The sequence below is a fragment of the Cynoglossus semilaevis genome, chromosome 1 (assembly GCF_000523025.1).
Source record: "Cynoglossus semilaevis isolate Cse_v1.0 chromosome 1, Cse_v1.0, whole genome shotgun sequence".
Classification (NCBI taxonomy): domain Eukaryota; kingdom Metazoa; phylum Chordata; class Actinopteri; order Pleuronectiformes; family Cynoglossidae; genus Cynoglossus; species Cynoglossus semilaevis.
Window position 1 is genome coordinate 7137647 of NC_024307.1, and position 16185 is coordinate 7153831.

Below are 16185 nucleotides of genomic sequence, written 5' to 3' on the forward strand. Positions count from 1 at the left end.
ATTGAGTGAGGTGACTTTTTTCAACCTGACTTTTTTTCATCTACTTTTTTTTTTTCTCCTTTTGATGAACCCTTCGTTTGGCTTCAAAGTGATTGGATTAATGGTCGGCAACGCTGGGGGTTTAACTCAGGTAAGAGGGAGGAGAAAACACTTTCATCCTCAACTGAGGACACAGTAGACGCTGTTCCTCTGACAGAATGAAAAGAAAAGTGGAAAGAAGGATCAGAGAGGGACAGAGAGGGAGGGAGGGTGACAGCTTCCCCAAACTGTCAAAGGTCAGATGATGTAACCACATGCATTAAAATAAAAAGAGTTTAAAAGTGATCCTTTCTTTGACTCATCCTGCTGGTGTAATAGAGAGATGGTTGTGCTGGCACTCATCCCAGTTCAACCACGGCTAAAATGTAGGGTTCGTCCTGGGCACTTTGCCAGCACACCAACATAAGGAGACCTGACTATAATCGGCTTTTCTTTGGACTGTTTTGGAAAACTGAAGCACCGGGACAGAGGGTTTTAAAATGTTGAAAAAATCAATAACACATCACCTAGACCCAAGACAAAGTGAAACAGGAAAAATCAGATTAAATGACGGGAAGATAAGACACTGAAAATTATGGATTCAAAAAAATGAAGTTAAGTCATAAAAATGAAAGGCAAGACAGAAGGAGGTAGAATAAATATCTGAATTAACAGCATAAAAATCAAACAGACACAAAATAACATATTTTGTTGTTTCTGACCTACATACTTATTTTTAATATATGGCAATAGAATTTACTTTCTTATTTTAACTAAACGTTTTGACATCAAACATTTACAGTTGAAAATATGATCTAATTCATAATTTTGCTTCAATAAAGTTATGTCACAATACTTTTTAACCGTATAATACATCTTCACATTTATATAAAATAATAGAATTACGAGATTTAAGTCGTAAATTAAATGAGGATAAAGTCGTAAAATGAAAAAAGTAATTCGATGTTGTGTGGCACAGTATATCTTTGGGTTAAATGTCAGTAAAGTGCCACAAAAGAGTATTTTTTTAAATAATACTTTGAATATGTGTATTTACAACACATTCAATAATAATGTAAAAATATTAATTTAATGTTTATTAAAAAAACGGAAACCGCTTTCAAATGTCCTACAAAGTAAAAGCACTACAGGCACTCGTATGTTTAAAATAGAGAATAATTATTTTGAATTCGGTAAAGAATAGCTCGATACATGCAGTAAGTGTTAAAACGTATTCTAAATTCTAGGTTTATTGTGATATTTAAATGAATGAGTGACATTCAATTTTATTGTGAAAGACATCCACAGGACAGGTCACGGGATATCCGGTTTTAAAAAAAAATCGGCGGCTCTTTAGAGTTCCATAATGTCCAAGATCAAATCAGTCATTTGGCCCAAAGTGATTTTATTTGGCGACTCCATTACACAGGTGTGGGAGGTGGAGAGTTTGTTACGGTGTTATGTTGTTATCGCGTTAGTTTGCACGAGTGGTCACTCTGGACGTTAGCCTGTGATATTCTGTTAGCATTGACTTCCACAACGATAACAACAGCTGCTGTTTTTCTTTCCAGTTTTCATTTCAAGCCAATGGATGGGGCGCGGAATTAGCAAACAAGTTAGCCAGGTTAGCACATGTTACACTCACGTTTCTGAATATTTATACAGCTAATCTAACAGCACTTAATGATCAAGTTAAATAAAGTGTTGTGTTTGCTATACAGTGGGAACATTTAGATTACATTAGAATCCTAACTGTGACTAAGGTTTAAAATCTTCTAACTGTGCGTTTTTACCTCTCAGAAAGTGTGACGTTGTAAACAGAGGACTTTCAGGCTACAACTCCAGATGGGCCAAGATAGTTCTCCCTCGCCTCATCAGTGGTCAGACCTGGGCGGACAACAACATAGCTGCTGTGACGGTCTTCTTCGGAGCCAATGACTGTGCACTGGAAGGTACTGGCACTCACTGACACGTCTGAGGCTGTGAGTGATTTTTTTTTTTGTATTTATTTTAACATTCATTGATTGACCGTGGGAGTCAATGTACGGTATATTAACTTAAATCAAGAAAATGTTATTTTTTAAATCAGTTTTTTAAAGAATTTCCGTGTAGTTGGTTTGGATATTTTAAGTCAGCATTTACTCTTAGGTATGAAGATGAAATAAGTGTGTTGCGTTCAGTGTCAACAGAATTCACAGGTCACTTTTTTCTTTGTCCACTTTATTTTCCAAATATTAAATAATTATTTTAGGAAACATTATTTTTCACAATATGGGACAGTTAAACATCTGGATTTAAAAAACCCCAAACAAATTTAAAGCACCTTAAAACCCTACTCCATGTTTATGTTTATGTCACGTTTCTTCTCCTGTGATTCTGACACTGGTGCCTAGTACTGTATGTTCCTGTCCTGTAGATAAGAACCCACAGCAGCACATTCCTCTGCTGGAGTATTCAGACAACCTGAAGGAGATCACACAGATTCTGGGTGCGTCAGGAGTGTCAGCGGACAAAGTCATCTTCATTACACCGCCGCCTCTTCTTGAGCCAGACTGGGAGAAGGAGTGCATTTTAAAAGGTCAAGTTGATATTTGTATATTTGATTGTTTCATCCTCAGGTAATTTTTTTTCAGAACTTTACAATATTTAAGGGTTTGTTTTTCCGTGTTTCTTCCAGGTTGTTCACTCAACCGTTATAACTCAGTAGCAGGACAGTACGCTCAGGCCTGTGTTCAGACAGCTGCTCAGTGTGGCACAGACGTCCTGGACCTTTGGACGCTCATGCAGAAAGACGGACAGGTGCCTCACGTCACGTGATCATAATGAACCATTACTGCTTGAACAGACTGAAGAGTGTGACCTGTTCGTTTGTCCTCTGACCTACAGGACTACTCAGTTTACCTGTGTGATGGTCTTCACCTGTCAGAAAAGGGAAACCAGTTTGTAGCCCAGCATGTATGGAGTCTTCTGGAGAGCAGAGTGTCTCACCTGCCCTTCATCCTGCCCTACTGGGGCGACGTTGACCCCAGGAATCCTGAAAACAGCCTGCTCTGTGACCACTGAAGAAGATTATGATGTGATCATTTAAAATATGTTCCACACTTGAATATCTGCTCTAACAATGTAGTAATGGTTCAAATTGCACAATAAAGACTTTTTTTTATTATTTTGCAGAAGTGCATAGAAGATACAATCAAGTTTATAAAGGAAAAAAGATGCGTAATTCAGGCAAAAAATAAAAACAGACAAAAAAATATATGGTGAAAAAAACCCCAAAACATCTTTGTGTTGTACAGAAGGAAAAAAGATGCGTAATTCAGGCAAAAAATAAAAACAAACAAAAAATATATGGTAAAAAAAACCCATCTTTGTGTTGTATAGTGGTTCACATCCATCCAAGAGTGTTGACGTTTGGTACATTTAAATAGATATAAACTTGACTGTATACAGCAGTAGACAATGACATGACAACACATCACTTAGTAAAGAGTTGCTCACATTGGCACAAAGGCATAAAACCCTAATGCAAAAGTGAACTGGATCTCTGGTCATCCACCAGTAATCTATTTTCACGGGTGTGTTTGAATCATTAAGCACAAAATCTAAAATAAAAGCTGACAGAATGAATAAAGGTTGACCAATCATTAAAATTCTAAGACATAATATGTAACAGGAAAATACTCTCAAGCGCAGTGGTTACTCAGATTAATGGATAACATCAATGTTTTGTAGTCAAGTATCTGCCCTCGTGTGTCACATTTAAATGTTTCCCTCAGCAGAGGAAAATAATCGTTGCTACATTTACACGTCTGTCCTGTTACAACCGACCAAACATTGAGCTGCATCGTTTTGAACTCAGTACTTGGTGCACAGATATAAGGAAGGAAAATGTTTGTCTTGATGTCAAGTGTATTGGTCACAAAGACCTGCTCAGACCTTCGTCTGGCCCATCCTTGTATTATTACATTTGAAAAAAAAAGGCACAGCAGTCATTCACAGACATTTAAAGAAACTTGACAACTTCCGTATGTTTCCGGACTATACGTCACACCGGAGAATGAGTTACCGCTCTAGAATTGTGAAGAGCATTTTTGCATAATTTTTGAAATAAAAATCCCAAATAGCCAAAAGTGCACGAGCTAAAACATTAGCTTTTAAGGACGTCTTTATGATTTAGTCAGCGATACAGTAGAATAGTTCAGTTGTCGCGAGTAAAGATTGCCCTCTGGTGGTCATAAATGATATAGCGTCTGTTTGGATGCATTGGTAGCTTTGGAATGTAAATAAAATGAGAATAGGAGATTTCTGGAGGGGGGGGGGGGGTTCACAACAAACATTAATAATACTCCGGAAAATACGGCACCTTAAACCCAGTCAGACACTGAAGACACGTGACTTAATACTCGCACACTGACGTACTTTACTCCACAGCTGGCTGAGGAAGATCCAGTGTGTAAAAATGTCTAAATTCTATTTAAAACAACATGGGATGGACTCTTGCTAAGAAGCCGAGGTCGATGATATGTGAGGAGGAAAGAAAAGGTCGACGTGGTCGCATTAATCTGCATGTTCCCTAAAACACTTCCCACATCTCACGTTCACACGAACATTGCACGTGATTTTTCTCAGCACTCTGTCTCCTTCGTGTCAACGTGGTCCTGCCTCTGGAGGCGCCGCCGCTCTCTGGCCGACAGGTTGTGTTCTGTCAGATCCTCGTAGGAGGATCTCGTAGCCGACGAGCAGGCTTCTGCGGTTGTGAAATCGCCCGACTGCCCCTCCTCTCCCTGGTGAGAGTCGCTGCTGGTGTCCTCCTGGATGGTGGCCATCCGCAGCCCAGCGCTGTCCGGGGTGGGGACGTAACTCGGACCTGGGGCCGGCGAGCTGCTGCTGGCTGTGGGAGGGGCCGCCGAAAGGCTTACCTGATGAGACCGCTGGGGCAGGGAGCAGGGCGCGGTCTGGCCGGTGTAGGAGAAGGGAGGCTGAAGAGGCTTGACGATTCGGACCGATGTTGACTCGAGGTTGTTCAGCATTTCTTGACCCTGAAAAAAACAAAGACAAAAATAAGGTAAATTAAAAAATAAAAATAAAATTAATGTCTCTGACTGAGGACGTCATTCCCTTTTTACTACGTCCAAAATTCAAAATTCTGATTAAAGATTGTCATGATTGGGATACATGACTTGATACTACAATAAATGTTTTATTACTGTTTTCTGAGAAAATCAGCTGGTCTTAAATTGACACAACAGCTCAGCCTCGATTACATGAAATATTTTAACAAACGTAAGAGTAGTTGTTTTCTTTTTCACCGCCTGGCTATTAAAAAGATAACTTTGCTCCTCTTAGCCTGCTTAAAATATCATTACAAGTGCTCGGAAACATGAAACAGTTCCTGTTTTACAGACGCTGACTTCTGTAGTTTGTAGTTTTTATTGACAGTGACCTGAACGTTCCTGAACTTTCTGAAAGTAATTGGGTTATTGGACAAGGTAGTGAAAGAAACTGTGGCTATGAATGCCTAAACACATCATTTTCAAAAAACGTTTTATCTCGTGCATGGGACTGGTTCATATTGCATTGTACTTGTAGTGACATTTTGAGCACATTAAAATGGCAAATCTAGGGCCACATTTTAGTTTTTGTATTTCCTGCAGCTGGAAGGTTGTTACAGCAACTAGAACCAAGGAAACTGGTGTTGGATTAAATAATCCAATAATCTTTCCTACTGACAGAACTTGATTAAACAGTGTCTTATGTGTTTACCAGCTGGATTTCTGCTTAAAGAAGTAGCGCCCCAGCTGCCTTTGTAAAAGTGGGAATGAATTCAAGTAACTTTCTCACAGTGGACAGTTTACTTTTTCAACTATATATAATAATTAATCATAGTAACAGCTGGTCTAAATGGTCAAGTTGGTGTCAACCGGTCACATGACTATACTTGGCCAAGCCATTTGAGACGTGAATTTATATTATAAATATCACAATTTAAATTGTCTGCTGTGAGAAACATGTGTGTCCTCAGTCTCCATGTATTTGATAAAGCCTAGAAAAACACTAGACAGCCAAACAAAAAAATACATGGAAACACAAAAAAAAAAGACTGTCACCAGAAAGAGATCATCCTCATGTCGCGGCTCTGAACAGCAGCAGATGCAAACACAAAACTGTCAACACACACTGCATCTGATTTCACAAACAACAACACGGTGCAACCTGTTGGATTCTCAATACTCCTCAGATGCAGTCGTCCTCTCTTGAGGTAATTTCTGATCCGGTGGGATTCTTTGGCCTTGTGTCTTAGAGTGTGCTCACATTTGGTTCAGACAGAAAATGTCATGAAGAAAATGACATTTTTGTGTTCATACCTCCCCTCTGATTGGTGCATTGGCAATCACATATCATGCAAGATGCACCAAAGAAGACGAATAAAAGCATTTACACTAGTTCACGTGAACTACAACAACTGGAGCAACCAAATGCGACAGGTGTGAACACGCACTAAAACCAGTTTGAGTCATGGATGACTTCAGGGGCTGGAAATGTGCAGCAGGATCAGTGACTACTTCAAGGAGTCGGTAACTGCAGGAGTATCCCAAATGTGGGCCAACGACCATCATGCATCCTCATGAGATTCTGGCCACGCATCGTAACACCAAGCCATGGCGCACTCACTCACCTATGGCCGCAGCTCTACTACAAACTTCCAGCATCTGCTGCAGTTCCAATAAGAATGGAAGAGGCCCAGGCAAAGAGTGAGGGACAGGTCATTGACACAGCTCGAACCCAGCAAGGACAGTTTCCATGCGCGGGTGTGTACGGCACGAACCGCTTCATGTCAGAGATTAGTTTTATGCTCTTTGTTTGTCAGAGGTGGTGTGAGTTTGTGGTGCAGCAGCAGTTTATACTGTCAGAAGATTAGAAACATCTAAAAACATACAGTTGTTTCAGCTGAGGGTTTATTTACTAGGGGTGTGTATCGGCAAGAATCTGGTATGATACGATACGTATCACATTACAGGGGCTACGATACCATATATTGTGATATACTGCAATACTATAGGCACGATGATATATTGAGTTTTTTCAAACAATTTCATTGTAGGAAAACTGTCAGCATAGTAAACACACAATAATGTTACTTGCTTAACATCAGGTTACTGAAACTGGAACAGAGGATCTACATTTGTAATCGCCAGAGAAGAAATAAAACGCCATGAATATTTGATTCTTAAGTAATAATTAAAAAAATTGATAAAATGCTCTATAAAATGCTCGATACGATATTGTGAAACTATTTAATAATTAAAAAAATTGATAAAATGCTGTAAAATATCGATACGATATTGTGAAACTATCAATATTACATTTACACTAGAAGAATTCTGATTAGAATTCTAATTAGCCGTTAACTGTGTAATAAGTATCAGTATTTTTACACACATCAATAACTGTAGACGGAGACAAAATTAAATTCATTAAATCAATGTCCGAGTGTCAATTTTTTATATAGTTAATGTTTGAAACTTAACATCTTTTTGGTAAGTATGTATATAAACTAAACCTAAAATACTTCTTAAAAAAAAACCCAAAAAAACTTGTTTTAAGTGTTTAACCATTTAAGCTTTTAAAATTAAAAACACAATACTTCAACACAAAATTTTGATAAATTCATTTGTTTCTCGACTCTTTCTAAGAGCTGTTCAAGTTCGTTGTTGACCGATCATCGTCAGCTAGTCTCGTTTGTTTACCTCTCACCAAGTCTGACTAAAACCACAGGTAATGAAACTTTGTTTCTGAACAGTCATCATCCATGCTGCTGCGGTTTTTCTTGTTAGAAAATGTCAGTATTTGTTTTATGAGGCACTGGGATATGTTTTAGTCTGGTTAGCTTGGCTGCAGCACAGGATGAAACAGAGGTGAGATACTCACACTGGGGTGGTAGTTCTCCTCGTACTGCTGGTCAAGTCGCTTGTCCTGAAAACAAGGCACACAAACGGGACATCACAGTCAACACCAGGGGGCGACTTCAACCAAGAGGGGGGGTCTGATGTACAGCAGTTTCCTTACCACACAGTGGACCAGGATACTGAGCGGGATCCAGAAGATGAGGGAAAACACCACCACAGAGCCCACGATGTTATCAGCCAGGAATTTCCCTGATGGAGAGCGAAGGTTGGTGAGGGTCAAAGGGTCAAAGAGACGCCGGGGGGGAGGGGGGGATTTTATCAGGTAAAAGTGTTAAGATAATTAAAAACACAACTGCTAGGTTGTGTTTTAGAGGAATCTTGTTTTTGTGATCCATTATATAAGGATAATAGATCACGAGTACTAATTCACACTCCTTTTTGAATACGTATTTCTATGTCTTACGTTTAAATGTGTTTTTTTTTAATTAATTTTGGTTTTCATACTCGATATAAACATCAATCAATCAGTCAAATTCAGTTGCAGTCAGTCAAACAACACAGTTAGCACAGTTTATGTCGAGTGTTTTATATGAAATTTACCAAATGTGTTAATGTCCAGCTTGTCAATAAAATCCCACAGCCTCTCGATGGCGTCCTGCACCTGCTTCATGCACTTTCCCTGTTTCAAACCAGAGGACAACACATTTTAACATATGCAAAAACTTTCAGAGCCGGGACAGCGTAAAGTTTCCATTTGTTTTAGTTCCGTTGATAGAAAAGGTGTAAAAATTCCTTCTCACAGTCCCATCACAGAATCCCACTGTGCACGGTTTTCCTTTACGGAGGAAAATAAAAGTGTCGTCAGTCTGGATGAAGGGAGAGCAGAGGCCGTCTTTTCCCCTGCAGCAGACTTTACAGGAGTCCTCCGTTTCTGGAAACAAAGAAGAGAACGTACAAACGCTAGAACCGTCACGACTTCATTTAGACAGAGTTGATAAAGATGTGCCACTCTTTATGGTGTGAATACTGTAGATTCACAAACAGTCAGTATGAAAAACACTTTACCAACATCTTTTCACCAGCATTTCTTATGCTTTTAATTTTCTTTCTGCGTCAGATGTTTTTGTTTTGACCTTTCTGTATAATTTGATACCATTTTAGTAGTTTGAAAGAATTGTGTTCTCCCCAAATATTTTGGAAAATAGAACTTATTTTGTTGAAATAGTAAATAAAACATTAGGACTAATATTTTTGGACAGACAATTATAATTTATATGATTTGCTTTGCGTGATAAGCTTTACAATTTATAATTCAAATATACTTTGTGTTATTCAAATAAACGGATTCAAGAATTTATATCTATTTTTTAAAAATGTGTTGTGATCTGTGACTTTTTCCAACCAGTACTGATTTGTTTTGCTGAAGAAAGTGTGTTGTCACCAGATCTTACGTCTCTAACCACTTTCTCTTTTTTTTTTCTCTTGTCATGAAAACAGAGAATGACTGACCGTTGCAGGCGCAGGACTGAAGACTCTGCATGGCCTCACAGAAAGGTATACACTCTCCATTGTGGCAGCGGCCCTTGTCCACACACACTGTGTTGTCTTCTGCGTTTTCTGGAGGAGGACACTCACTGCTGTTGCCTGACACATCGAAAAAAAAACTGTTTAATTACAGGGTCGGGTTTTGGTGCAGGTCTGGTGCTACACCAGCAGGTGGAGCTCACCTGTGCAGGAGGATGTGCCTTTGCATGTGGCACTAATGGGTTCCTGACACCTCACTCCTGCTTGTTGAAACGTGCAGTTCCTGCAGCAAGGACTGTTTCTGTCGCTGTTGAACCACAGAAAACAATGTCGATTAAATCTTTCCCACACAGGGATTTTTTTTTTCATGAGATCAAGTTAAACAGTTAATAAAGATATTACTGTCTTTAGACTCAGTTTGAACAGCCTCACACCTGCATTGTGCATCGTGTTTAAACTTGCAGGTGGAGGAGCAGCAGGGGTCATCGTTGAGGTGGAGTAGCCCCGGGTCACACTCCTCCCCTTCTTCCACTCGAGAGTTGCCGCATACTTTGCTGTTCCTCTCCTTGAAGCACATCGGAGCCTTGAAACGTAAAGTCTTTCCGACGGAGATCTTGCTGCAGTTGGAGAAACGCTTCAGGCAAAAGAGGAGAATCAGGAAGTGGTTAGATCTGAGCTGGGAGTCAACGCTTTGTAGAAAAGAACGTTCACTGTCAGATTACCATTATTCTGGGGACTAAGTGGAAGTTTTCTTTTGATGCTTTCATTAGTATTTAACAATACATTAGCACCAGCTAACTCGACTTATAGACCAGGACATCTAAAATATGTCTATAGCTCCCCCTGCAGAGCAGATTATGAAGCTACATGGCACACTAAAACCAGATTTACTTGTTTTTTTCAATACGACTTTTTTTACCTTGTTGTTGACATGGTCTCCGCTCACAGCAAAAGGGTACATGACAAACTTCCCCCCTTGGTCGTCGGTGGGGGCGCAGTATGGGATGTTGTCAGGGTCGTGCTCTGCCCCAAAATTGTGTCCCAGCTCATGGGTGGTCACCAAATCTGCTTCCTGAGGAGACACAGGATATAATATTATAATTGGAAATCGACACATACACACACACACACATATATACTGTACATATACAAACACACACAGACATATATACATTAAGGGTGTAACGTTTATACGGTACAGGGAAGCCACGCTTTGGTACATTTGTGGTGCAAAAATAAATGGTAATAATAATAAAAACATACATATATACACATATATATACATATATACACATATACATACACATACACATATATATATATATATATAAATATATATATACACACACATATACACACATACACATAGAGACTACCAGTACAGCTATATATATATATATATACATACACAGAGACTACCAGTACAGAGCAGTAATTTGAAAGAAGAGAATATAGGAGTTCAAACTGTTACCTTAGTCAAGATGGTTTTTCCATAATTCTTGGTGCTGGTCAAGCCTGTGTTCAGGTAACTCGGCTTCTTGGCAGACGCAGATGGATAATAGGCTACAGAAAACACATTATAAACAGTTCAGATTTAACTTCCAGTTTTCTTCCTAAAATCATGGCTTTGTTTGAAAACAACCAGAGCTCAGCGTTTACGTTTGGGACAGAGGCCACCCAGGGCCTGAGCTTTGGAAGGAGCCACGTAGGCGAGTCCCAGGACACCCTCGTCAAAGTCCTGGTAGGTGAACAGGTGAGCCAAACACACAGTGGAGGCATTACCAGCGATGTCTGAGCTGAATTGCTGTGGGACACACACACCACGGTTTTAACCATCTTTTGTATTTCAAAGAAACTGACTTGGAATCGTCTTTGAAAAAGGTCGTCATTTCTTACCTCCAGAAGCTTCTTCACATCCCAGACCCCTTCCATTCTCTTGTCCTTTCCTTTCTCTATGATGTGTCTGTTCTCCATGTTATAATGGACCCAGTTGATGCCAGCGTGATCAGGAGGCTGTGTAGGCTCCTTGTTGATGATTATCTGGTAAAAAAAAAGGTTGATGAATGTATTTAGTATAAAACTATTCACTCTCAACTTCCTTATATGTCACGATGGAAATGTATTTATAAAAAACAAAATTAAATGTTGCTAAACTTTATACAAATATGCATTGCAGGAGGTTTGGCAGCAGCTGTATAAAAAAGTATAATTCTTTTACATGGCTGCATTTTATAACTTATGTAAGTTATGACTATATTGCAGAGGTTTAAGTGGTTTTCCAGTCATTTTTCCTAAACATACTGAAAAGTTTAAAAAAAAATAGCACAACAACAACATGAAAAAGAGAGAGAATATCACATGTTTTTCTTGACTTGTAGTGAAAAAGTTGGAATAAAAGTCAGTGCAGGTCAATGAATGCATGTCTTCTTGGTGAAGGAACACTCTGCTCATCGTATGGGAGACAGTGTCTGCATTCATTCTTTACAGCCTGTGGAACAAATTAAATTCCCCCGTGATGCACAAACAAAAGCTTTCAGTTCCCCCCCGACAAACGCTGCTCTCAACGCCGCTCCCTCACTCCCTGCTTCACTTCCATGACTTGATACATGACAAAGCAGCGGTGTCGCTGGAGGCAGCGTGTTCTGGTAACAACAATTTGATCCAAACAGAAACATTAACTGTTGACAAAAACACACACAAACCTGATGGATCTGGACTCCGTAGCCTTGGAATTCGTCGTCCCACGTCGTGTTCCTGTAGATGTCATCGACTCGATCAATCAGCTCAATCTAACAGGTGGAAAGGAGCAAATTCACATGCAAAGAATGACTAGGAAAATAAAAATACCAAATGTTGGTATATGAGTACGAGTACCAGTTTTGGATTGAAATACCCGTTTACAATACTGCAGTACAAAGGCTCATAAAGGCATACCAGATAGTTGAGGGTGATGCTCTCTTGTCCACGTCCCATGTGCCTGAAGAAGCGATAGTCTGCGACTAGCAGCAGAGGACAGGTGTTCTTCTTGTGGTCATGGACATGTCTTTTCTCTCTGTGGTAATACTCTAAAAGACAAATACAATTATATATATTTTTTTAAAAGGTCACAGGTGTAAAGAATAATTCAGCCATACATACACCAAACACTCTCAGCTAATCACACAGGACGGCAGATAAATAAGGACGTCTACAAGTAAAACAACGAGGCCACGCTCCAGTGTCCCCCTGCTAATTGTCCTCGTTTTCACATTTAGCAGCGTGTGTTGTACATTGGCCTGTGAACTGATTAAGCTCTGCTTCTCTTCTGACATCCAGGGTTAAACTCCATTTTAATCCTGCCTGTGTTTTTGGAGGACGTATAAATGGTTCTAGAAATGATGTATGGAATAAATCACTGGATCTGTTTGGCCTCTGAACTGATGCTAGCAGTAGTCAGCTATCGCAGCAGAAATATATACATACATTTCAGCATAAGGCGCTCATTTACAATATGTTTGAGAATTCATTGGGAAATATTTTCAAGTTTCTGGTTCTTAGTGTCTCACAGAGAGTACACACCTTTAGAGTCCTTAGTTAAAGATTAACAGTAGAACAGGAACAGCTTCCACTGAAGCATTACACTGAACTGTGAAAATGACTCCTCACTCCTGAGTAGCGTGGGTATGTAATGTGCACTTTCCTGGTTACAACATCAAGTAGTGGGAGACCAAGAGTAATTTCATGGGGCAGGAGAGCTCCTCCATGAATTTTAATGCCTCCTCCATACCAACCTTCACCTTGTTTTATCTATGTGCTTGCGAGCGGATCTTTGTTTTTAAGATCTTCAGGCTAATTTTCACATCTAGATGCTCCTTTACATTTTCCAAACCAGAACAAAGGAATCAGAACATTTACATAATACCTACTTGTCAGCACTGTGTGAAACATATGCTGTTTCACATTTACAAAAGGTTGAAAGCGACTGCTTGCGCCCACCTCCTTTGTCTTACTACACCGTCCTCATCCACCTCCGCTTCTCTTCTCTTCTTCAACTGAATCGTTTGTTATCCTCCTACAATTCATTTTGCTTCCATCGTCCACCAACAGCAACACTAAATATCAACCTAATGTGATTTGACACTGATTCTATGTCTTCCCATTATCAGCACATACTTCTGATAAGAACACTTGCAAAATCCCAGACAAAAAAACAGCAGCAGCAAATCTCACCTGCAGCCTGGCTCATGTTGTGTCCATCCCCGTCACCTCTAGACACCTGGGAGAACAATTCCCTGTCTTCTGCATGAATGTAGCCGCACACTTTCGGAGAGGCGACTCTGCTCAGATTTTTGATGTCATCAGAGCGATACACCAGCAACCTGCCATCAGCTGGGGCATCTATGAACCTCCATAGGGGCTGGTATAGGAGAGAGTAAGGAGTTTGGAACACAAAACCATAAACAAATCAAATTTAATATAATAAAAAAAATAAAGCCTATTTCTGACCATTACACTTTACAGTGTTCCCTTACCTCTACATTGTACTCTGCTTCATCAGTAAGAATATGAGCAGAGAACTCATCTCCATCTATGTGTGCCTGCACACGTGAATGCTCCTCACCTGACAAGAGCAGAACGTAAAATACGTGTAGTAGAAGTGTATATACAATATATTGAAAAAGAAATGTATCCATAATGAGTTCATCGCTGACTCACCGACAACATGTCCGGTAAAGTAATTCTGGAGTTGAACATTGTAGTTGTCTTCTCTCCCATATTTATCAACAAACACAGCTTGGAAGTTGTCAGTGAAAAGGTCTGTGTTGGTCGTCAAATAAAGCCTGAAATCTCTGGAGTAAGAAAGAAATATGACACATTTACTATGATATTTCAACATTAATAATGGGATCCTGAGTGTTTTGATGTCACAGAATTGATGATTTAACTGAGTAACATTAAGTAGACATTGAACGTGTCAGATGGTTAGTGCTGAATGAAAGAGTCGGGAAACTGAGAGAAAGAGGAAAACCTTTGTATTAATGCTGAAGCTAGAGAAGTGTTTTCCCAAACTTTTTTTCTGGGGACCCATATTTTAAAAGTCACAAACCTTCGCAACCCAAGTCAACAGACATTATTCGAAAAATCCTGGGTAACATGATGCGAGACGACCCAAAAAAACCCCCCAACTCTTGCGACCCACCTGAGGGTCACAACCCAGAATTTGGGAAACAATGCACTAGAGTATGAATCTGCTCAAATTAGTATTAGTGCCATTTCCTGCGAACACCAGCAAGCTTTAAGTTAAAACTGTCCAAACAGAACACTTTTAGAATATTTACAAATAATTCTCAACATTTAAAGATTTGCCCACAACTTTGACATGAAAAACCACGTTGGATTATTTGTCACCGGAGCTGAAAATGTCTCAATAATATCTATCCTAGTTCCTCAGATTTTGAGAGGCCTGCTCGTAGCTAATAGCAAATTTACGTATTTACATCACGGAGAGCTAAGTCGTTCGTCGTCACGTCAGATCGTGCGTTGATTTTTTTTTGTGAGGCACAATATGTATTAGCAGTAACCGTTGGATATTGTGCTAATATCCAACTCAATCGTACATTACGGGATTTGAGGAATTATTAATCGTATCTACTGAGACAAAAAAAATATCGAATGAATACGATAATTACCACACGCCTGACAACATTAAAGTTTATGAACCAGGTGGCTGATGGTGCTGTACCTGTGTAGGGCTCTGAAGCTCACAAGGCGCTCCAGGTGGGACTGGGTGTGTACGTCCCTTTTCCTGACTGAGTGAAGGTGAAGGTCTGACAGAGGCACGACCTCATAATCGGACAGGACAGCGTTCAGGGGTTCTAAGAAAACGGGAACCAAACAAAAAAAAGTGACGGGATAATTTGTTATATAAAAAAAATCAAACATATAACGGAACTTGACTAATGTTTGTAAGAGGTTAAAGAACTATACATGTTATGATAATTTGGTCGAACAAGTGCGGTAACTTTACAGAACAAATACTACATAAATCCTGGTAATGCCTGCAATGGTTGAATTGTCTTCGTCACACATTATGGCGATACACTTTTTAAGTTGAAACTAGTGTTAGCTTAGCATGCAGAATACTTACCGAACTCCGGGTTTTCTTTGTGCTCAACCTCTGGTGTCCCTCCTTCCCTAATAGCACAATTGACCCAGTATGGTGTGGCAAGTGTGAATAACAGTATAGTTATCATTTTTATGGTATATTACTATTTTAGCGCCGTCATTGCCCAGTGTTTTCTCGGGTTGCCTAAAACGCTAAGGTTAGCTATGCTACCCGGAAGTACACGGACTGCAAAACATCCGCTGTCACCGCACTGGACAACTGTCAAGTGTCCGGTGAATCAATTAAAATCGTGTTTTTATTCAAATACTAGTGAGTAATACTTTACCGTACTCCCGTGCCAAGTGTCATATTTATGATTGTACTCAGATTGTATTCTTCCCTTTTTTCTTAACCCTTAGAATGAGATTAAATTCATGACTCTTACACTGAAAACCAGATTTTAAAATGAATGTTTAAACAAAAAAGTATCCATGCTAAAGAAACTATTAAAAACCAAGAACGGCGTCTGACCTGTCACAATTCATTTTCTTTACAATTATTTTTTGGATGAATTTAAAATAAAAACGTAACTTTTGCCTAATTTTAAGGTCTTGCAAGCTCTAGGATTTATTCATGTCTACACAACAGTTC

At 39.5% G+C, this 16185-nt stretch overlaps 2 protein-coding genes and 1 long non-coding RNA gene across 3 annotated transcripts in view; 1 reads left to right on the forward strand and 2 right to left on the reverse strand.

Moving 5' to 3' along the window:
- Positions 1-1945, reverse strand: part of LOC112487379 (uncharacterized) — an 8699-nt gene extending 6754 nt beyond the window's left edge. The window contains exon 1 of the long non-coding RNA XR_003050430.1: positions 1812-1945. This is a non-coding gene — a long non-coding RNA (uncharacterized LOC112487379). The remainder of the gene's footprint in view (positions 1-1811) is intronic.
- Positions 1306-3187, forward strand: iah1 (isoamyl acetate hydrolyzing esterase 1 (putative)). Its single transcript, XM_008308425.3, has 6 exons — positions 1306-1447; positions 1590-1642; positions 1819-1970; positions 2435-2596; positions 2696-2817; positions 2905-3187. The coding sequence occupies exons 1-6, from the start codon at positions 1385-1387 to the stop codon at positions 3079-3081; spliced, it is 729 nt and encodes a 242-aa protein (XP_008306647.1). The 5' UTR covers positions 1306-1384; the 3' UTR covers positions 3082-3187.
- A 399-nt stretch (positions 3188-3586) lies between these two features.
- Positions 3587-15819, reverse strand: adam17a (ADAM metallopeptidase domain 17a). The gene is made up of 19 exons (XM_008308413.3): positions 15577-15819; positions 15172-15304; positions 14145-14278; positions 13961-14049; positions 13659-13845; positions 12384-12514; positions 12152-12238; positions 11346-11489; positions 11109-11253; positions 10921-11012; positions 10369-10521; positions 9884-10083; positions 9653-9756; positions 9435-9569; positions 8726-8856; positions 8526-8604; positions 8086-8174; positions 7948-7992; positions 3587-5057 (listed from the first exon to the last, which is right to left on the reverse strand). The coding sequence occupies exons 1-19, from the start codon at positions 15680-15682 to the stop codon at positions 4644-4646; spliced, it is 2598 nt and encodes an 865-aa protein (XP_008306635.1). The 5' UTR covers positions 15683-15819; the 3' UTR covers positions 3587-4643.
- Between the last annotated feature and the right edge of the window lie 366 nt (positions 15820-16185).